General features: G+C 49.8%; 1 protein-coding gene across 1 annotated transcript in view; it reads right to left on the bottom strand.

The window, feature by feature from the left end:
- Positions 1-23,018, bottom strand: part of LOC137616752 (spectrin beta chain-like) — a 123,365-nt gene that overhangs the window by 58,113 nt on the left and 42,234 nt on the right. The window contains exon 3 of the mRNA XM_068346753.1: positions 9,885-10,120. Within this exon, the coding sequence (XP_068202854.1) occupies positions 9,885-10,120 (236 nt within the window). The remainder of the gene's footprint in view (positions 1-9,884; positions 10,121-23,018) is intronic.

Raw genomic sequence — 23,018 nt, 5'->3', positions numbered from 1 at the left:
TTATCTTCGAATTTGTCATTTGTTCCGTAACCGAAATACAAACCACGCTATTTACAAAGGGTGACTTACCCCTTAGGAAGGGTGGAAAGTCCCCAGCCTTACTGACTTCGGCTTGCCCGGGGGCTCGATCCCTTAGTGAGCAGCACTAGAGAGAGGGAGCCCCTGTACCTCACAGGTTCCTAGCATCGCTAGGAACGAGTGGCCTACATAAGTAGTGTGAGGAGGAGAGTGTGACTCGTCCTATGAAGTTGACCTTGAGACCTTCAGATAGGAATTCTAGGATAGGACGTTCCCCATACCACCTCGTCAGGGTATGGGAGACGCAACAGTATTAAGCTTAATACTAGGAGCACAAAGAAGCATGGGTTACCTGCAGAGGTCGAGGTCAGCTATGCGAGGACCAGGATGCTGCTTCCCCAAGAGAGGGGAGAATGAAGAAAGAAGTAAGGGTCAGACATACTCTTTCATTCACACAGACTAAGACCGGGTAACAACGCCCTCAACCTACTGCTACTTGTCCAAAAAGGAGCCTGAGGTTAGACCAGCTGTTGTGCAGCCACCACAGGGCCGATAGAAAACGTATCGAGGCTCCTGTGGGTCACGTCTTGCAGGTAGTGGGCTGTGAAGGTCGTTTGACGCTTCCAGACCCCCGCTTGAAGTACCTGCGTCACAGAGAAGTTTCTCTTGAAGGCCAGGGATGTAGCAATACCCCTGACATCGTGGGCCCGAGGGCGACGTGACGGAGGAGGGTCAGGATTCAGGGCATGGTGGATAACCCTTCGAATCCAAGCAGAGATGGTGTTCCTTGTGACCCTCCTCTTTGTCCTGCCTGTGCTCACAAACAAAGCTCGCACATGAGGACGGACTGCAGCCGTTCTCTTCAAGTAGTACCTCAGACACCTCACTGGGCATAGTAGCAGCTGGTCTGGGTCGTTTGTTACAGAACGGAGACTCGCGATCCTGAAAGTCGAACCGAGGATCCGGCACTCCAGGATTCTGAGTCTTGGCCACAAACTCAGGGACGAACCTGAACGTTACCTCCCCCCATCCCCTTGAATGGGCGATGTCGTACGAGAGACCATGAAGTTCACTAACTCGCTTGGCCGAGGCCAAGGCGAGTAGGAAAGCCGTCTTCCAAGACCGGTGGCGATCGGAGGCCTGGCGTAATGGCTCGAAGGGAGGTCTCTTGAGAGACCTGAGAACTCGAACCACGTTCCAAGGAGGGGGTCTCACTTCCGACTGGGGGCAGGTAAGCTCATAGCTACGTATGAGTAAAGAGAGTTCTAGCGATGAAGAAATATCCACGCCCTTCAATCTGAAGGCCAAGCTTAAGGCTGAGCGATAGCCTTTCACTGCCGAGACAGAAAGGCGCATTTCTTCTCGCAGATACACAAGGAAGTCCGCTATTGCTGGAATAGTGGCATCGAGTGGAGAGATACCCCTTCCACGACACCAACCACAAAAGACTCTCCACTTCGTTTGGTAGACTCCCTCAGAGGACCTTCGCAGGTGCCGAGACATTCTCTCCGCAACCTGTTGCGAAAAGCCTCTCTCCGCGAGGAGACGCTGGATAGTCTCCAGGCGTGAAGCCGAAGCGAGGCTACGGCCCTGTGAGGGACACCGGAGTGGGGTTGTCTGAGAAGCTCGTGTCGTGGAGGAAGCTCCCTTGGGAGTTCCGTCAGGAGTTGCAGAAGGTCCGGAAACCATTCCGCGTGATGCCATAGCGGAGCTACTAGAGTCATGGAACAGTTGACCGATAGTCTGGTCCTGTTGAGCACCCTTCTCATCAGACAGAATGGTGGGAAGGCGTACACGTCGATGTTGTCCCACCGTTGCTGGAAAGCATCTTGCCAGAGTGCCTTGGGGTCCGGGACTGGTGAGCAGTACAGGGGCAGCTTGAAGTTCAAGGCTGTCGCGAACAAGTCCACCATCGGGGAACCCCACAAAGTCAGGACTTTGTTGGCTATCTGAGGATCCAAAGACCACTCGGTACTCACTATCTGCGAAGCCCTGCTCAGACTGTCGGCGAGCACATTCCTCTTGCCAGGAATGAAGCGAGCTGATAGTGTTATCGAGTGGGTTTCGGTCCACCTCAGAGTCTCTACTGCAAGATGGGATAGCTGTTGCGAAAAAGTGCCTCCCTGCTTGTTGATATAAGCCACTACCGTGGTGTTGTCGCTCATCACCACCACGGAGTGACCCGCCAGGAACCGTTGGAACTGTTGAAGGGCCAGAAAGACGGCCTTCAATTCTAGCAGGTTGATGTGTAGGCACTTTTCTGATTCTGACCAAAGGCCTGAGGCCCTCTGGTTCAGAACGTGCGCCCCCCACCCTTCTTTTGACGCGTCCGAAAACAGAGTCAATTCCGGGGGAAGGACGAGAAGACTCACTCCCTTTCGCAGGTTCTCGTCGGCCAGCCACCACCGCAAGTCCGTCTGTTCCAGAGACCCCATTGGGATCAGAGTGTCCGGGGAATCGGATCCTTGATTCCACCGGGACTTGAGCCGCCATTGAAGGGATCTCATCCTGAGGCGGCTGTTTGGAACCAGACGGGCCAGGGAGGATAGGTGGCCCAAGAGACGCAACCACGATTGGGCGGGGAGTTCTTTTCGCCTGAGGAAAGGTTCCGCCACCCTCCTCAGCCTTGCTATCCGGTCGTCTGATGGAAAGGCTTTGTGGAGATTGGTGTCTATTAGCATGCCTAGATAAACCAGTCGTTGGGACGGCTGCAGAGAGGACTTCTCGAGGTTTACCACGATCCCCAGATCCTGGCAAAGATCTAGAAGCCTGTCTCGGTGTCGAAGAAGGGTCGACTCCGAGTCTGCTAGGATCAGCCAATCGTCTAGGTAACGAAGGAGACGAATGCCGTTCCTGTGCGCCCAAGTCGAAATCAGGGTGACCACTCTGGTGAACACCTGAGGAGCTGTGGAGAGACCGAAACACAGCACCTTGAACTGGTAGATCTTGTTGTCTAGGCAGAATCTCAGGTACTTCCTGGAAGACGGATGGATTGGGATCTGGAAGTACGCATCCTTTAGATCCAGTGTACACATGAAGTCTTGTGGTCTCACCGCAAGTCTGACCGTGTCTGCTGTCTCCATGCTGAACCGGGTTTGTTTGACAAACCTGTTCAGAGCCGAGAGATCGATGACGGGTCTCCAGCCTCCAGTAGCCTTCTTTACAAGAAAGAGTCGACTGAAGAAGCCTGAAGAGCCGTCCACGACCTCCTGGAGAGCACCCTTCTCGAACATGGTCTTGACTTCGGCCTGAAGGGCCAGCCCCTTTGCCGATCCCATGGCATAGGAGCTCAACGACACTGGATTCGCTGTCAGGGGAGGTTGAGATGACGTGAACGGGACGCGATAACCTTGGCCGATCACTGAGATCGTCCAAGCATCGGCCCCGAGATGTTGCCACCTGCGGACGCAACGCTGAAGGCATCCCCCCACAGGTGGACACGCAGGGGGACTGCCACCCCTAGGGCTTGCGGCCGCGGCCGCCACCCCTAGAAGTCTTGCCTCCCCTGGAGGACATACCACCCCTCTTGACCTTGGCTGGAAAGGGCTGGGGCTTAGACACCACTTTCTTAGCTGCCGGTGCCTGTTTTGGAGCCTTACGAGGCTGTTGCTGCTGTTGTGGCGGGGCTGGAGGCTTATAGGGCCGAGTTGTAAGGGCCCTGTGGAGGAGGGAGTCCGTGCTGGATTTCCTCCACCTCTCAGCCGTTCGCTCCAAGTCTTGAGGCTCAAACAGGCTCTCCCCCAGGAGGGAGGCATGTCGGAGCCTACACACATCTACGGCGGGGACCTTCGGATGGAATCTCTCGGACACAGCATCGCGACGCTTCAACACCGAGTTGGCCCACAGGGTGGTAACCTGGTGCGCCAAGAACTCGATGGAGCGGGTGCCCGAGAGCAAGAAGGTCTCTAGGGCCTTCCTATTCGTCTCCTTGGACAAGTCCTCAGATCGCAATAGGATGCCCAGAGATCCTAACCAGAAGTCCAGCCACGAAGTGGCCTGCATGGCACACTTAGCGACCTTCTCGTGGTTAAGGATCTCTGCCGCCGAGAACGACACCTGCCGGGCAGAGAATTTCTCCAGCCTCCAGTAGCCTTCTTTACAAGAAAGAGTCGACTGAAGAAGCCTGGAGAGCCGTCCACGACCTCCTGGAGAGCACCCTTCTCGAACATGGTCTTGACTTCGGCCTGAAGGGCCAGCCCCTTTGCCGATCCCATGGCATAGGAGCTCAACGACACTGGATTCGCTGTCAGGGGAGGTTGAGATGACATGAACGGGACGCGATAACCTTGGCCGATCACTGAGATCGTCCAAGCATCGGCCCCGAGATGTTGCCACCTGCGGACGCAACGCTGAAGGCATCCCCCACAGGTGGACACGCAGGGGGACTGCCACCCCTAGGGCTTGCGGCCGCGGCCGCCACCCCTAGAAGTCTTGCCTCCCCTGGAGGACTTACCACCCCTCTTGACCTTGGCTGGAAAGGGCTGGGGCTTAGACACCACTTTCTTAGCTGGCGGTGCCTGTTTTGGAGCCTTACGAGGCTGTTGCTGCTGTTGTGGCGGGGCTGGAGGCTTATAGGGCCAAGTTGTAAGGGCCCTGTGGAGGAGGGAGTCCGTGCTGGATTTCCTCCACCTCTCAGCCGTTCGCTCCAAGTCTTGAGGCTCAAACAGGCTCTCCCCCAGGAGGGAGGCATGTCGGAGCCTACACACATCTACGGCGGGGACCTTCGGATGGAATCTCTCGGACACAGCATCGCGACGCTTCAACACCGAGTTGGCCCACAGGGTGGTAACCTGGTGCGCCAAGAACTCGATGGAGCGGGTGCCCGAGAGCAAGAAGGTCTCTAGGGCCTTCCTATTCGTCTCCTTGGACAAGTCCTCAGATCGCAATAGGATGCCCAGAGATCCTAACCAGAAGTCCAGCCACGAAGTGGCCTGCATGGCACACTTAGCGACCTTCTCGTGGTTAAGGATCTCTGCCGCCGAGAACGACACCTGCCGGGCAGAGAGTTTCTCCAAGGGAACTCCCTTCGCCAGCTCCTCCACAGAGTGATGGAGAGGAAGAGCGAGGTTGTGCTCACCCAGGATCTCGAAATACCTCCTCTGCTGAAGGCGAGGAGGAGGGATGAGTTTGTTCCCGGCAGTGGAACGACTGGAGGAGGCAAGAAGTGCGAGCTGAGCATTGGCCCTAGCTCTGGCACTCTTCAGCCCCCGAGACCAGGGCAGAGCTGCACTGGTCTTAGGGGCCTTCCGAACGTCAAACACTTCATCCAGAATCGTGTCTTTGCCTTCACGGGGGGGGGATGACTGGATCCGTAAGACTGTTAAGTTGCCTTATCAGGCTTAGGACCTGCCAGAAGGCATGTTCGGACTCTTGCTGTTCTCCTCCCTGCGGGCTGGCAGCTAAGTCTCCTGCCCCAGGAATCTCTTCCTGGGGTGATACGTGGACATTCCCCTGGGTAGTCGTGGGTTCCTGTCGAATCCTTGCAGAGGATTTAGGGATGGTCTTGGAATCCTTGGGTTCCCTCCTAGGAGGGATACAGGATCCCAACAACGAGGTTCGAGGGGCCCCTTCCTCACGAGATGATTCTCCTGCCTGAAGCGAAGTCTCCACCCCTGGTGCCGAGGGGAAGACTACCGGCCCACTGGACTCACCTGAGGACGGAAAGGCCTCGTCCACGGGAGAAGGAGAGAGTACTCGTGCAGGAGAGGGGACCCTCGAGACCGACCTCTTGGGAACCAACTTCGCCCTGGGGGAAGTCACCACGAAGTCCACTCCCCTCTTTCTCTTCAGCGTAGGAGAGACAGCCGCTGGTTTGTTACCCTGGCCGGCGAGTGCTGGTTTCATAACCCTCACTAACGCCCGTGCCAGCGGACCAAACCAAGTCTGCTGCTCAAAGGACACAGAGTCCGAAATCCTCGCTAAGGTGAAAGGGATCGGGCGATCCTTTGGAGTGGACACGACGGTACCTGCCTGAAAAGAAGGTGGGGAAGAATGCTGTAATGACCTGTCCTCGTCCTGCAATACCAACCTGTGCTTGGATGGAGGTGATCCCGAGTGCCGTCTAGGAGCACGCGTCCCTGCTGCTACCACCGGCTGTGGAATTCGCCGCGAACTATGGTCGCGCGAGGGTGAACGGTCGCGCAAAGGCGAATGGTTGCGCGGGTGATCGCGCGGGCGCGCAGGCGAGCGGTCGCGCGGGCGCGCAGGCGAGCGGTCGCGCGGGCGCGCAGGCGAGGGGTCGCGCGGGCGCGCAGGCGAGTGGGCATGAGGGTGGGCAGGTAAATGAACACGTGTCCGAGGCGACGAACGCAAGCGATGGCGGGACGGCGAGGGATCGTGCTGCCGCGTAGGTGAAGAAGATCGCTGGCGATAATGACCACGTGATGGTAAGCGATGGCGAGCAGCATGTGTAGGTGAATGATCGCGCGCAAGAGGGCGGTCGTTCAGGGTTGCGTGATGAGGAGCAGCATGCGTAAGCGGGCGATCGTGCAGGGTTGTGCGATGGCGAGCAGCATGCGCAGGTGAATGATCGCGTGAAAGGGTGCGATGGTGATCAGCATCCGCAGGAGGGCGATCGTTCAGGGTTGTGCGATGAGGAGCAGCATGCGTAAGCGGGCGATCGTGCAGGGTTGTGCGATGGCGAGCAGCATGCGCAGGTGAATGATCGCGTGAAAGGGTGCGATGGTGATCAGCATCCGCAGGAAGGCGATCGTTCAGGGTTGTGCGATGAGGAGCAGCATGCGTAAGCGGGCGATCGTGCAGGGTTGTGCGATGGCGAGCAGCATGCGCAGGTGAATGATCGCGAGAAAGGGTGCGATGGTGATCAGCATCCGCAGGAGGGCGATCGTTCAGGGTAGTGCGATGAGGAGCAGCATGCGTAAGCGGGCGATCATGCAGGTTCGTGCGATGGCGGGCAGCATGTGAAGGTGATCGCTGGCGAACTGGTGATCGCTGGCGAGCTGGTGATCGCTGGCGAGCAGAAGGTCGACGCGTGTCCTGTGAGAGGATAGGTTCATGAGCAGGAACGGGAAGATCGCTGGCGCGTTGGCGAACATGTGTTTCTGACACACGCGCAGCACGATGTTCCGTAGCCACAGGACCAGGTGGATGGTGAGCAGGGAGTTCAGCAGGAACTAAAGGGTGGTCAGAGACCGCAGGGCGATGGTCCTCAAATGAGCGCTGACGCTCGGAAGAGAGCTGACTAGCAGGAGAGCGCTGGCGAGGGGGGCGAACCTCAGGAGAGAGCCGACGAGCAGGTGAGCGTCGGCGAGCAGGAGAGTCTTGGCGAGCAGGAGATCGTCGACGAGCAGGAGATCGCTGGCGAGCAGGAGATCGCTGGCGAGCAGGAGATCGCTGGCGAGCAGGAGAGCGCTTGTGCGCTGGCCCTGCTCGTGTAAGGGAAGAATCCCTTAGCCCCGAAGGGACTGTTGCCCGTCGGGTGACGAGTTCTCCAGAAGGCGAAGATCCGGCAGGAGATGGTGAGCGGTCTGCAGAGAGGTTCAAGGAGGGCGGAGCAGTCGGTTGAGGCTGACGAGGAGAGTCCCCCCCGGAGGACGAAGACCCAAAAAGGCGCCTCTTAGTCCCCCTGTAAGGGGAAGGGAGGCCCTTGTGGCGTAGAGGGCGGTGAGCCTTACGGCGGAGGCGGCCTCGGGGGAGATCGTCGGGACCATCGGTTCTCCGAAGGGGAGTCTCCTTCAAAACACTTCCCTCAGAAGGAAGCTGGGCAGCAGTCGAGACCGAAGGACTCACTTCCCCCTTCGAAGGATGCACGGAAGGAGGAGGAGAGCCTAGAGCACCATCACCAGCAACAGCACCTGCGTCGGAAGGCCCAGCCACGTCGGAGGCCTCTGTCACCACGACGTCGACAATAGACAGAGGGTCTACCTCCGCTACCACCGGCGACTGTTTAACAGCGGCCCCCAACGAGACAAGGTCAATAAGAGCGACCCTGGAGGGCAAGCCCTTAAGCCCCAGGGACGACCAAATCTGTAACAGATCATCACTGGATAAAGCATTATTATCAATAACCTCCCCCGGAGGAGGAGGGGGAACCGCCTCGCTATGGGAGGCGACGCCCTCTCCCCCCACCGAAGGTAGGGAAACAGAACAAGGGCCTGCGCTCCCACTCGGACGACTCTCCTTAGGAGGCGGACGAGGGGGAGCTTCGGAGGAGGTTTGGGCGGCGGAAGAAGAGTCCCGAGAACCTTCCTCCTTCAAGGCTAACCCCGGAGGAGAACGGTCTCTCTTGGACTTCTTCTTACGCCGACGGCCAAACCTCTCCCACTGGGAGACAGACCACTCCCTGCACTCACGGCACATGTTATCCTGGTCGCACCGTCGGCCCCGACATTGAGGGCAGAGGGTGTGAGGATCCGTAATCACGTCCGACATGAAAGTCCCACAAGGACGGCCGGCAACTCCAGGGCATGTCCGCATATTAAATAAAAGAAAATAACTGAAGGTCAACTTCCAACCAATCACACAAGCTGAAAGGAAAAAGAAGAAAATTAAAGGCTGTCACGAAGGCGATGAACAGACACGTCTGATCACCGCCGAGCCAAAAGTGAAGTGAAGCAAGTCACCGGTGTGTGGAGGGGGGAGGGGTAGCAAGCTACCCTTCCCCACCCCCCGCTAACTAGCGCGGGGGTAATTAACCCTCGTTAAAAACTATTGGCTCGTCATTTCAGCTGCGCTAAAAGTAAACCCTTTGTAAATAGCGTGGTTTGTATTTCGGTTACGGAACAAACTTTTATTAATGCTCCCTCTATTGGAATCCAGACTTGGATGATTCTATCTTTGACCGTCTTCTAACCATTAGGGTTACGATACAAGATGATAGAAAAGCCATATTTGTGCTTGTTGGTGATTTCAACACCCACAATAGGGAGTGGTTAAATTGTTTTTCCTACTGATTAGCATGGCTTAAGAGCTTTGGAATTTGCCTTTGGATAAGGCTGTGAGTAAATATTGAATAAAGCTACTCACAGGTTTGGCAACTGATTGGATCTAGTACTGTATACACTGACTCCCCTGGTGTTATAACAAATAAGGTTGGTTCTCCAGTTGGGACATCTGATCATGCCTTGGCTTCGTTAGTAATCAAGACTGAACAATCTGTCCCTGATGTTTCACACTTATGTAAGATATATATAAAATACTCAGCTAAGAGTTGTTGCTCAGCAAGTTTATGCTTCAACTGAAAAGGATTACAATTTGACCATAAAACAACCCTTTCTAATACAAACAAGAAACAGAAATGGGTTACCCTTAAATCTACACTCTTTGGTGTAGACTTAACAGTTCGTCCTTTACTTGAACCAGATGGCTCGGTCACTCACTGTCAGGTAACACTTTTGGCAGATGTGTTTGACATTGACCTATACAAACAAAGACCTTGACCCAACTGACTTTGCTTCCTTTACATCTTTTAAATGCAAAGTACACACGGGAATGCCAAAGTTTTATTTGCAATTTGTTTTCATTACAGTCTGCAATGAACATTACCTCTGAATTGATCATGAAAAAATTAGGATGAAATCAGAAAGAAAAAGAAAATGTAATACACATCCAACTCATACAACACCTAAGAAGCAATGGAGCTTATATTGAGAAAGAGAGCTCCTACTGGTGATGTGATACTTGCTGCTTGTAATAACAAATAAGGAATTATTTCCTTATGTGAATAACATTTCTAATAACCCACACCAAACATGTCATTACTGTAAGTAAAATAAAAGGTTAATACAAAGGTATGCATATATTGATCTCTAAAATCACATCACTATAATAAAAATAATTCAAGCAATGAAGCATAAAATGCACATTAAAACAATACAAGCATACTTAAAAAAATCAATAAAACTAACCTCCCTGACGTAAAGGGTTCTTGACAGGCTTCAGTAAACAAGGCTGTGCTTTTGTAGAATATGGTAGGACAGTACGATCATCGTCAGCATCAACTTTTATACTAATTTTACCTCCAGAAATATAACCATTCCCGCACTTTTCATCATCCTCATCGCTACTACTTAAAGTATGAACAGTTAAAGATGTTTGCGAGTTGTGCAGTTTGTTAAGCACACGTGTCTGAAGATCAGGTAGGCTGAAATTGAAAGTTTTTAAAGCATTCTTTAAACTCTGATACAATAAGACCATGTAATTTTAAACCCAAAAGAACTTTTATATTCTATAAACTTTACAAAAAAATGTTATGCAAAGCAATTGCTTATTATACAGCTTAATACACGTGTTAAATTCCAAAACACACCACTTTTCAGTTAGGAAAAAACAAGAAAACTGATAACAGATGCATTCAACAGATTCCTAAGTACCAAGCAGCTAACTAGAGTCTGATAAACTAGCTACAAGAAGATATACCAGTTAATAAAAAATCAAATTATAAATATCATGAGAAAAAAACGTATAATTTGTTAAAAACTAGATATATTTCTCTTTCATCATTTTAATACCTAGAACTTCAATGCAATATGAATTGCCATAACCCCATTTATATCATTAAAAAAAAAGGTCTATTGACATCACTATAAAAGTAGGGAGGAGAGTGGGAAATAGATGACTACGAGTATTGATATAGTGTAATCAATTCTATCATTAAAATTCTGTTTAAATCAATGAACTTAACGTTAAACAGTAGTCACCATGCTGATTCCCACATTCTTTTGCAGGTGGGTATGTGATGGAGAGACTAAATATTACCTAATTCTAAAATTAGATCACATTCAAACTAACGATATACTGTAATCCCATCTTAAAAACACTAGGTTATCAACATTCTGTTTGCCTTTTATTATGGAATGTTTAATCCTTCCTTCACATTAATCTAAATAAAAATGAAACACATTCCTTTAGTATTGTAACAAAACTCTGGAATAAAATGTGTTTTGTATTTAAGAAAGCTTAGTGGATTTGTATTTTATGAAACAGTCATTTTTTTTATACCTGTATAGATATACTGTATATATATCCCTCTGTGCCCATATAAAAAAAAATGCTTTAACTCGTTATTATCTTATTTCCAGGTATTGATAGCTACATAATCAAGGCATTGACAGCAGCCCCCTACACTCAGTAGGGAGTGTAAGGGAGAGAAAATATAGAATATTTCCTATTACCAGTCTGTACTAGTCTGTGTTGCTGCTCTGTATTCATATAACCCGCCTTGTAACTAGAAGTAAGCTGCTGTGTTGCTATTTGAGAGTGTGTCATAAACATTAATAGTTAACAGGAGCTATTGAAATGGCATATCTGGTCAGAAGCCCAAGGAGTGAATTCATGTTAGGTGGGGAATAACTGTGTTCGAGTATTGTTATAGTGGGCCCGCAGAGACCTGTACGACATAGTATGCGGCTGTACTGTTCATAAATTAGGACTGTTTAAGTGACTTTGCATCCCAATGGTGGACGGGAGATTGATGAGAACAGTATTGATACAGGGAAAATTGTGGTACAGTGAACCCTCGTTTATCGCGGTAGATAGGTTCCAGTCGCGGCCGCGATAGGTGAAAATCCGCGAAGTAGTGACACCATATTTACCTATTTATTCAACATGTATATTCAGACTTTTAAAACCTTCCCTTGTACGTAGTACTGTTAACAAACTACCCTTTAATGTACAGAACACTTACTGCATGTACTACAGTACCCTAAACTAAAAAAGGCACAAATATTAAAGGTGATTTTATATCATGCATTTCCTAAACATGCTAAAAAGCACGATAAAAAATGGCAACCAATGTTTTGTTTACATTTATCTCTGATCATAATGTAGAAACAAACTGGAGGTAGTGCTTTGCTTATTACCCAGACATATTTCCCATACTTTTCCCTTAGAACTACATCACATCTTCCTACTTTAGATATATATATATATATATATATATATATATATATATATATATATATATATATATATATATATATATATATATGTATATATATATATATATATATATATATATATATATATATATATATATATGTATATATATATATATATATATATATATATATGTATATATATATATATATATATATATATATATATATATATATATGTGTGTGTGTGTGTGTGTGTGTGTGTGTATATATATATATATATATATATATATATATATATATATATATATATATATATATATATATATATTTATATGTATACACATATACATACCTACATATATACATAAATACATGCATACATATATATATATATATTACTGTATATATATGGGTTATGGAAAAAATCCGCGAAGTGGTGAATCCGCGATGGTCAAACCGCGAAGTAGCGAGGGTTCACTGTACTGTATTTTTCACCGTTATATGTTCTTTATAGAGGGCTCATTAGATAGTAAGTGTTCAAGTTTATTCTGGTCATTACCGATGTTATAAAACTATAGTATTGCGGGGTTCTCCTTTAAGCTTAGTTCTGAAGAAATGCTTTTTTTGTTTTAGAGGCTATGTTGAGAATCCTAATATTTCTAAGTCTTTCAAATCCTCAGGTTCTGCAGTCATAGTTTGGTAAGGATTTTGAAGTCCCGTTTTGTAACTGTGTGGTGATATATCTTGCATGTAGCTTAGTATATTTTCTCTTGCTGGTACAATATGCAAAAGGGATGATAATTTTGCCTTTGACTATCTTAAGTGATATATTAATGTATTCTTCATAGTTTAATTTCCAAATAAATATTTTTTTTCTTGTGTTTTATGAATACAGCATATCATTCCAGTTCCGACACCAATGTGCCCCCCTTCCCTAGCCACTGTTTTTTAAGATCTCTTAAGTACAGTAATTTATCATAATTCTTTCCTCCCACAGTGTGTTCCTTTATTAATTATAATATTCCCTTTCACCTAATGTTCTTATACCTTTATTTATAAGCCAGCTAGCCCAATGAAATGTATAATAAAAAGCAAGATTCTAGCTGGGTCCCCTTGCCCAGTATAAATCTAGGGGTGGTGCCCAGAACTCCGTTATCTTGACCTGTTACTTAGGTTTTTTTTTTGGGGTATTCCACCGTTGTATATTTGTTGTGTAGTGAACGTCGGGTTGTGGTCGGCATTCGGACAATAGGCAGTTCGGGTGCTACCTCTGGCCACAGTCCGCAAACCACTACATAATGTTTGGTGCCCAGACCAGGGAAACACCAACCTTTAGTGATGGCATCGTCATCCAGTAAACGCCGAAAGGCTAAGAAGAGCCTGAGCCGGGATGTAGAGAGTCTTGTCAGGATTGTCAGTGACCTGACAACTCAGGTCAAGTCCCTGACACTTCAAGTGGCGGCCCTGAAGACCGTTGAGCTGTCACCAACGTGCCACGTTGCCACTGGGGTCACAACCACAGTGACCACCAGTGCTCCATCTACGTCCCCTGCTTGGCCAAATTACAATGGTCTGGCAATTCCAGTGACTGGAGCAGAGCCACTGATTGGAGGTCTACAGCCCCCTCCAGGGTTCACACCATTAATCCCCCCTGTACCATGCTTCTGGGAGTCTCCTGTCCCAAGTGGACTGCTTGCTTCCACGCCTGTTCTGGCAACTAACTCTGTTAGTCCACCAGAGCCTGCAGCCAGTAGACTAGGGGAGAAGTTCCTGGACAATCCAGCTGAAGCCAGTAGGCCAGAAAAGGCTCCAGCAGCTACCGCTGAGGCAGTTCTTGCCCAGACAGGGGCCATCCCAAAGCGGAGACGCCAGGCCAAGGAAAGAGCCAGACCAGCCATACCCGAAATGACATCTTCATCACAGGAGTCTACCAGTGAAGATTCTGGTAGTGACACTTCCAGCTCCTGTCTCAGTGTCAGCTCAGAAGACACTGTCTCCACCGACCATGTCCAGTCCCTCCAGACAGAACGCAGTCTGTCTGATCTTATCAAGGTCCTTGATTCCAGGAGGAACCCCAAGCCTGGTATCTTCCAGCTCGAAACTGGCCAGAGTTTTGCCCGATTCCTGAGGGATTTCGAGGCCTACTGTGCGAGTAAGTATACCGCGGGAAGCTCTGGCCGGTGGACTGTTGACCTTGGAAGATTTCTGAAGGGAGAAATTCATGAGGCATTCTCAGCCATGGGGGGTCCCGAGATCTCATACCCCGTCATGAAGGAACGCCTCCTCGACTGGTGTCGAGAAGACCGAGAGAGGCGTGATGCGGGTAGAAAGGCCCGGTTCAGCAGTGCTACCTGTGGCGAGGGCGAACTGCTGAAAATCTACGCCGTCCGGTTAGCCTCCCTGTACAAGTCTGCCTATCCTCGCCGTAGTTTGGACCGGAGGGAGCTTAGGCGGAAGCTCCTCAGAACTGTTCCAAGCAAAGCTGCGAGTTGGCTGGAACAGTCTCTGGCCACCATTAATGTCTCCGCTGGCCGTCAGGCCACTTGGCAGGATGTTTTGCACCTGTTGAGTGTTCTCGACGAGGCATCCCGTCAGCGAAGCCAGAAGGCAGAGGATTTGGCCATCAGTCGTGTGGGACAGTCATGGCACGGCTCGTATGCCGACAGGGTTGCCATGGCTGCTCCCAGCCGTTCACCTGGACCTGACAGAGCGTATTCACGCACTCCTCCTCGACCTGTCCCTAAACCTGCACCTGTGGAAGTGCGCCTGCCACCATCGCGTACCGCGGATAGATCTCTTCAGATCCAGAGGTAATGTGCCTGGTGCCGAAAACCAGGGCACTTTGTGGACGAGTGTCGCAGATGCCTCAACCTCTGCCTACGTTGTGGCTCGTCCAACCATCATGTGGCACAGTGTGGACGACAGGCTCCGGTTATAAACAGATCACCTGTCCAGAACACAGCTAATGCCCGCAGCCCTGGGAGGGAGACTACCTCTGTCCAGACTCCTTCAAGGTGGAGAGCAGTACCGGTGAATGCTACTCCGACCCCGTCGTCCTATTCTGGATCAACCAGTAGCCGGGAGACCCGAAGTGGGAGCGAGTCCAGTGCTCCATCTCGGACTGTGGGGAAGAAGAGGAGCAAGAAGGCAAAGCCCAGGAAGTCAAGAACTGAGGAGTATCATAGGGCTTTAAACACCAGGCCTTCGATGTAGAAGATGGGACTACATCGAAGGAGGGTGTGAGTGCTAGGGTGCATGCCCCTAGTATTCCGGCGGCAGCCTCGGAAATCTCGATTTCCAAGGTTACCCATCAACCTGAAGAAGTCATTGCACCAACAATGGCTCTTTTAGGATTGGCCTGTGATAACCTGTCCTCGACACAGTCCAGAGCTTCTCCAACTGACTCCTCCAGGGAGAAAGCAGAAGCTGAGGCGGTATTGAAAACCCTTCGTAGGGTTACCCTGGCGCAGTTGGCTCCTGTACCACTCATGGTTGTCCCAGTGACCATGTCTGAGTTTCCATCGGGAGCGTTGGATGCTCTCGTTGACTCCGGAGCTGAGGTCAACCTCCTGTCATCGAGAGTAGTACAGGATTACCAGCTGCAGATGGTACCCAACACCATTGGTCTGAAGGGTTTAGGGCAAACAGGACCTAAGACCCTAGGTACTGTACTGTTGACCCCTATACTGCATGGAATGACATTCGCCCCGGGTGTGTTCCATGTAGTGCCTTCAGGGACTATGGCTGAGCACGTAGTGCTTGGTTACCAGTTCTTGAGAGCAAATGGGGTGATAGTTGACGGAGCCCGAAATCGGCTGAGCGTTGGCAGTACTCCCCAAGAGCCTCTTTGGGAGTATTATGTCCCGATACGTGGAGCCTGTTGTCAGCAAGTGCTTTACGCACTTGAGGTCCACGCAGCCGATTCAATGAGGATTGCCAGTATTGAGCCAGTACTTGTTCCAGTTAGTGTTAACTTTCCTAAGGGACTTGACACGTCTTTTAGGTGCCCTGCTTGTCCGACCAACTGTTGGCCGGAAATGTATTATGATGGCAACATCATAACCCCTGGTCTGTCAAGGAAAGTTATAGCAATTCCTGGCATCCTTGAACTGAAAGATAAAAAAGCCTCAGTTTTAGTCAAGGGTTCATCTGAAGAAACTGCCAAGATCAAGAAGGGCGATCTCTTGGGTAAGGTGTTCACCATAGCAATGGTGGATGCTCCTCTATCCTGCCTGATAGCACAGGAGTGTGACCTGACTCCTGAACCGAGCGTATTGGAAGAGATAGACAATCTGTCTATCTCCGACGAACTGAACTCTTCTCAGAAGGACCAGTTTTGTCAAATGCTTCGACGTCATCTTCCAGTCATCAGTACTGGTGATGATGATGTGGGAGAGTGCTCAAGCACACCAATACGCATCCACCTGTATGACGAGACGCCCATTTATCAGAGAGTTCGACGGTTTGCCAAACCTGTTGCTGACGCCATCGAGGAACAGTGCAAGGAGTTGCATGAACTGGGTGTTATTGAACCCAGCATCTCTTCTTGGTCTTCACCCATTGTTCCAGTCCGAAAAAAGGACAATAGTATACGGTTGTGTGTGGACTACCGTAGACTGAATAAAGTGACTGTCTCTGATAAGTTCCCGATGCCTAACATGGCCGATTCCGTAATTGGACTTCAAGGAGTCAAATACTTTACAACCCTTGACCTGGTTCGTGGATAATACCAGTTACCGTTGGCAGAGGACAGTAAGGAATACACGGCTTTCTCTACCGCTTTTGGACATGGGCAGTTCAGACGCTTATCGTTTGGACTGAAAAATGCACCTGCAGTGTTCCAGAGAGAAATGCAGAGTATTCTCCAAGAGTTCCCGAAAGCCAAGGTGGTTGTCTACATTGATACTTGGGTCTTCTTTCAAGGAACACCTGAAACTGGTAGAACGAGTTTTGGCTACTCTCCAGAAGCACGGACTCAAGATAAAACTCGGGAAGTGTTCTTGGGTTCAAGCCGAGGTCCAGTATCTTGGTCATCTGGTTGGACGTTCTGGTATGCGTAAGCTACCAGAATACATCCAGAAAGTGGAAGACTTCCCTAAACCAACCACTGTGCGTGAGCTACGGGTATTCCTGGGACTGGTCAACTTCCAAAGGAAGTTTATCCCCATGTGCTCACAGATAGCCAAACCATTATCTGCGAAGACTGGAGGACGAAAATCTCAAGGAACTAGGAAACTGAAGTGGACTGCAGAAATGGACAGTGCCTTTGCGCGCTTGAAGGAACTGATCAAAGAGGACATTATGTTGTCATACCCTGACTACTTCACTGATGCTAAACCCTTGGAGTTGTTTGTTGACGCTTCGGGTGAAGGTGCTGGTGCTTGTCTGTGCCAGGAGTCCTTGGAGCATCCAGGGGAGCGTCGGGTTATAGCGTACGACTCTATGACTTTCCTTGACTGCGAGACCTGTTACTCTACCATTGAGCGTGAGTTGGTTGCTCTGCGATGGGGAGTGAAAACCTTCAGGGCCTTCCTCTATGGTCAGTTCTTCGTGATCCATTCTGATCACCGTCCCCTGATGTACCTTCATGACATGAAGATGGTGGACAGTTGTCTAGCACGGACACTGGAGGACCTGTCCGAATTTAACCTTATTGTTAATTACTGTCCAGGAGATCAGAATGCCGCCGCTGACTGGTTATCCCGCTGGCCTGCATTAACTGACTGTCTGTTAGCTACTGAACCCAGCACTCCGAAGTTGCCTACTGGACTGGCCTTGTATAAGGAGGTTTGTGGTGGTCCAGATTCTCTTATCGAATCCTTGGAGCTAGTCGTGAACTACTGGACAGAAGGGTCAGGTGTCGCACCCGACTCTCCGCTGAAGGGAGCCAAGCTCCGGGATGCCTTAGTTCAGCAGTTTCTGAAAGACGCCGGTCGACTAGGCTTCAAACTGGACAAGACCAGCAGGAACAGGATCAAGGCAATGAGATTTCCAGGTACAGTCCCAGCTCTGGAGTTGCTATTGGCAGCATCAAAGTTATTGAACCTGGAAATCTGGGTCCATTGGGGTCCCACTTGTCCCGTAGTCTATCATGATCCATCCGTGACTGAGCCTCAGTGTGTGCATCTTCAGTGTCTGTCTGGAGTGCATTTTAATCCTCTGATCGAGCTCCGCAATTACGTCCCTCCAACTGACGTGATTCTGGGCCATAAGGCGGAGGTAAAATCTCGTGTTCCTGACGCTGAGGGCTTGATCACTGATGATCAGGAAGCGCCGGAGGATTGTCCTGTAATCCAGTACGTGACAGAAAAGGCACCTCGTCAGTCCAGTTGTACCCATATGTCTCAACACTCGGCAGTAGGTATAGTAATGATGCAGGAGACCTTATTTTGTGCTCTTGTTGATACAGGAGCACAGGTTTGTCTAGTAAGTGAGTCTGTACAGAGCCAACTTGGCATAGAGTACCAGGTACTGTCAGGAGAACAGCTAGAGGGGTTGACTGGTTTCTGCACCAGCATTCTAGGCTACGTCCAGTTAGAGGTGAAGTGTCCTTCTGGGTGGAGGCTACCGCTGTTTAACTATGCGGTGGTAGCTGCCAAAGACATTAACTTTTGTTTTGTTCTTGGTAGGAATATACTGGACGCAGCCTACCTGACACTGGATTCACCCCGAGAACAGTTGGTGTATGACCACACTACTGTTCTTCAGTTGTCTCCCAAGGTACTCTCAGTCTCCTCCCTGCATACCGAGACCACTGTTATGAAGGTAACTGATCCTGAATCTGATCAGGGAGTGTTCTCCAGAAATGCTCTTCTGTCCTTTAGTCAGGTGTCCAAGATCCAAGGAGATCATCGACAGATTCAATCTGTCATTAAGATGATCTACTCTGGGGTTCCTGCATCTCGAGTTCCACGCTCCTGTCTACCCTATAGGAGATGTTGTCGAACTTGGAAGTTCACCAGGGTTTGCTAGTGAAGCGGAACCCAGACGGCTCAGTAGTCCCAGTAGTCACCTTCAATGTCCTGATTGACCTAGTTGCCGAGACACACCTCCAGAATGCTCACTGGGGGATCAGAAAAATGATTGCAATGCTCCGTCGACTCGTCTGGCACAGATCTTTGATTAATGTAATCAGAGATATGTGCCGGACGTGTTGGGAATGTCAGACTTGTAAGGTCTCAAGGGAGGTGGTTGCTCCGCCGACCTTGAAAATAGTGACCTCTTCTCCCTTTGAATTGGTTGCTATGGATCTTGTAAGTTTCCCAACAACCAGTACTGGTTTTATTGGGTGTCTGATGGTAGTCGACCATTATTCCAAGTGTGTAACGGCAGTACCCATAAGGAATAAGAAGAGCAGTACGATATGCCAGGCGCTTGAAGACCGAGTTTTTCCTGTTATTCCTCTTGTTCCAGTCCGGATATTGACTGATAACGGCCCTGAGTTTATTTCCCAGGAATTTACTGAGTTGTTGGAGCGGTATAATATTGTACATGTGAAAAAAACTCTGTATAAACCCTCTAGTAACGGTGCAGTGGAGCGAGTGAATCGTACCATTGGTGAGTTACTGAGGGTGATTTCTGGGGAATCTCGGAAATGGGACCAGTTCTTATCCCGAGCAGTTCTCAGCTACAACCATTCCCACCACACTGAGATTGGCTGTACTCCAGCTGAGAACATACTGAAGGGTGCTCACGATGTTGATAGTGTCCCGTTGCTATCAGCCCATGGGCTGAAGGACATCCTCGGTACAAACCGTTTAAGGAGGGTTCTCTGGTGCTTAAGAAGGTGTAACTGTTGGGACACCTTCTGACGAACAAGCTCATCCCTAGGTTTGAGGGGGGTATTCCGTGTTACTAAGGTACACGAGAATAAGGTCACCTATGAGCTGCAGAGACTGCCTGATGGTGAACTGGTAAAAGCTCACCATATCCAGTTAAAGGCCTGGTTTGAACCTCCAGTTTATCTTAGGAGGCACTTTCTCTGGTATCCGAAGGGTCCTGATCCTGTAACAGAGACTCTGAATAGTCCAGAACTCATGGATGACAGTCCTGTTTCTTCTGAAGTCTCTGAGAGTTCTAGTTCTAGTAGTGATGGCGACTCCTATGGGGTGGCTGCAGTAGTGGCGTCCTACCTTCTGTCTCGAGATTGTAACAAGTCCCGACGACAGAGGAAAAGTCACCATCCTACTAGGGCTACTACTCAGCCTAAGAACATTCTTAAGCCAGCTAGGACTTATGAGAGAAAGAAAGCACTGGATGCTTGGTTATATCCTCCGGAAAATTGTGATGAGACTCCTGTGTTAATGCCTGAATCGTTTCGAGATCATTTGGTCCTCCAACTATGGGAGAACAGCCCCACTGAAATGTGTAAAACCCCTATTTTGTCTCCCGAGTCAGTGGTTCACTGTCCTGTTCCTGAATTGCCAACGCCCCAGTTCTTAGCTTCTTCTTTCCAAGAGGAAGGTAACGTTCATCCTCCGGGGAGTTGGGAATTCTGGGAAGTTTCCAGTATTCCATTATTGGAACTACCTTCTGTTGGTTCCAAGAGTTCCAGTCCAGATTGGTCAAGACCTGCTACTTTAGAAAGCCCTGTTTCTGAATCGGCAGTGTCTATTTATCCTGATAATGACTTTCTCGGCTTTTTGCCACCCGATTTTGACGACCGACTGTCGCCTGAAGATCCCACCTTTAGTGGATTTAGTCCCCCATGGACTAGGTCAAAAGGTCCTGTTCTTGACCTACCTTTAGTTCAGTCTCGAGTCCTGGAGTGGAGACCTCGTCTCACTGACCAGATGAATATTATAGAGAGGTAACCATCCTCCATTCCTGAGTCACTTCAGAATACAAACCCTTTCCTACATTCTGATGGTGGATTAAAATACCAATCAGAGCTCGAGGCTGAAGTGGCACAGTCAGGTATATCTAACATGACAAATTCGAAGATACTTTGTATTTTTCCTAACCATACAAACCTTAGCTATTTACAAAGGGTTATTACTTTTAGCGTAGCTGAAATGGCGAGCCATTAGAATTTAACGAGGGTGTATTACCCCCGCGCTAGTTAGCGGGGGGGTAGGGGAGTGGTAGCTAGCTACCCCTCCTCCCCCTCACACACACATGAATACTCACTTTCACTTAGAGGTAGGACTTGTCTTGGGGGACAGGGCTGGCGGGCAAATATGTGTAAATAGCTAAGGTTTGTATGGTTAGGAAAAATACAAATTATCTTCGAATTTGTCATTTGTTCCGTAACCGAAATACAAACCACGCTATTTACAAAGGGTGACTTATCCCTTAGGAAGGGTGGAAAGTCCCCAGCCATACTGGCTTTGGCTTTACCCGGGGACTCAGAATCCGAGTGAGTCGCACTCGAGAAAAGGAGTCCCTGCACCTCACAAGTTCCTTGCTCCGCAAGGAACCATGTGGCCTACGTAAGCTTGTGTGTGAAGGAAGAAGTGTGACCCGTCTTAGGCAGTTGACCTGGAGTTCCAGAAGGAACTCTGGGTTAGGACGTTCCCAATACCACCTCGTCAGGGTATGGGGGACGCGACAGTATTGACTCAATACTCGGAACACAAGGAAGCATGGTTTACCTGCAGAGGTTCGAGGTCAGCTATGCAGAGACCAGGATGCTGCTTCCCCGTAGAGGGGATGATGAAGAAAGAAGTAAGGGCCAGACATACTTCTTTCGTTCATACAGACTAAAACCTGATAACAATGCCCTCAACCTTCTGCTACCTGTCCAAAAAGGAGCCTGAGGTTAGACCAGCTGTTGTGTAGCCACCACAGAGCGATAGAAAACGTATCGAGACTCCTGTGGGTCACGCCCTGCAGGAAGTGGGCTGCGAAGGTCATCAGACGCTTCCAGACTCCAGCTTGTAGCACCTGCGTCACAGAGTAGTATTACTCGAAGGCGAGGACGTTGCGATGTATCCAACATCGTGCTGTAGGGCGACGTGACGGGGGAGGGTTTGAAGACAGGTCGAGATGAATGTACTCGAGTCCGGGCTGAAGAGGTATACTGGTGACTCTCCCCCCATGTCCTCCATGTGTTCCCAAATCGGCTGCAACTGAGGCCAAACTGCAGCTGTTCCCAGCGCTAACCTCTCGATTCCTTACTGGCAAGAAAGAGGAGGTCTTGGGACATAACACACAGAATGGAGACTCGAAATCTTGAATGAATCGGACCGAAGGGTCGGGACCCTCAGATTCTGAGTCTAGCCAACAACTCAGGAGCGAGCCTGAATGTTGCCTTCCCCTCTTCCTTAGAAAGGGGGGAGTAGTAAGAGACCAAGAAGATTGCTTACACACTGGCCGTGGCCAGAGTGAGCAGAAGACCCAAGGCGGAATACAATCCGAGGCCTGTCGTAAAAGGGTCTTGAGAAGATCTCTTAAAGGACTAAAAGTCCGAGCCATGCTCCAAGTTGGAGGTCTTCCTCCGACTAGGGCAGGGACGATCGTAGCTTCGCATGAGCGAGGATAGATCCAGCGGGCAGGAAAAAGTTATTCCTTTAAGCCTGAAGGTTAGGGAAAGGCTGAGCGACAGGCTTCATTGCCGAGAGCGGAAAGGAGTTTCCTCCCGCCGAAAGGCAATAACACCGTTATTGCTGGAGAAGAGGCCTCACGGGAAGAGGTATATCTCCCACGGCACCCACCACCTTAGACTCTTCACTTTGCCTGGGAGACCCCTGTGGATGACTATCGCAGATGACGCGACCTCCGTACCGCGACTGTAGCGGGTTGTCTCTTCTAGAGGAGGAAGCGTAGTGTCTCCAGGCATGAAGCCGAAGCGATGCCCCGGTTCGGAGGAGATGTCGCAGTGTGGTTGCTTGAGTAGTCTGCGCCGTGGGAGAAGCTCTCCCGGGAGTTCCGTCAGGGGAAGCAGAGGGTCCAGAAACCGTTCTGCGCATAGTCCCAGTGGAGCTCTCCCATTGAAAGGTTGACAGACAACCTGGTTTTGTTGAGACCCATTGTCCGCAGACAAAAAGGAGGGAAGACGCAGGCGTCGAATTTGTCCCACCATCACCGGAATGCATCTTGCCAGAGTCTCGGGGTCTGAGACTGGGGGGAAGACTAGTGGAAGCTTGAGGTTCCAAGGTGTCGCGATCAGGTCCCCCAGACCAGCACTTGCTGGTTACCCAAGGTCAAAGACCCCTAGGTACA

The sequence above is a fragment of the Palaemon carinicauda genome, chromosome 22 (assembly GCF_036898095.1).
Source record: "Palaemon carinicauda isolate YSFRI2023 chromosome 22, ASM3689809v2, whole genome shotgun sequence".
NCBI lineage: Eukaryota > Metazoa > Arthropoda > Malacostraca > Decapoda > Palaemonidae > Palaemon > Palaemon carinicauda.
Note: the sequence above shows the minus strand (reverse complement) of the source record. Positions and strands in the feature narration are given on the sequence as shown.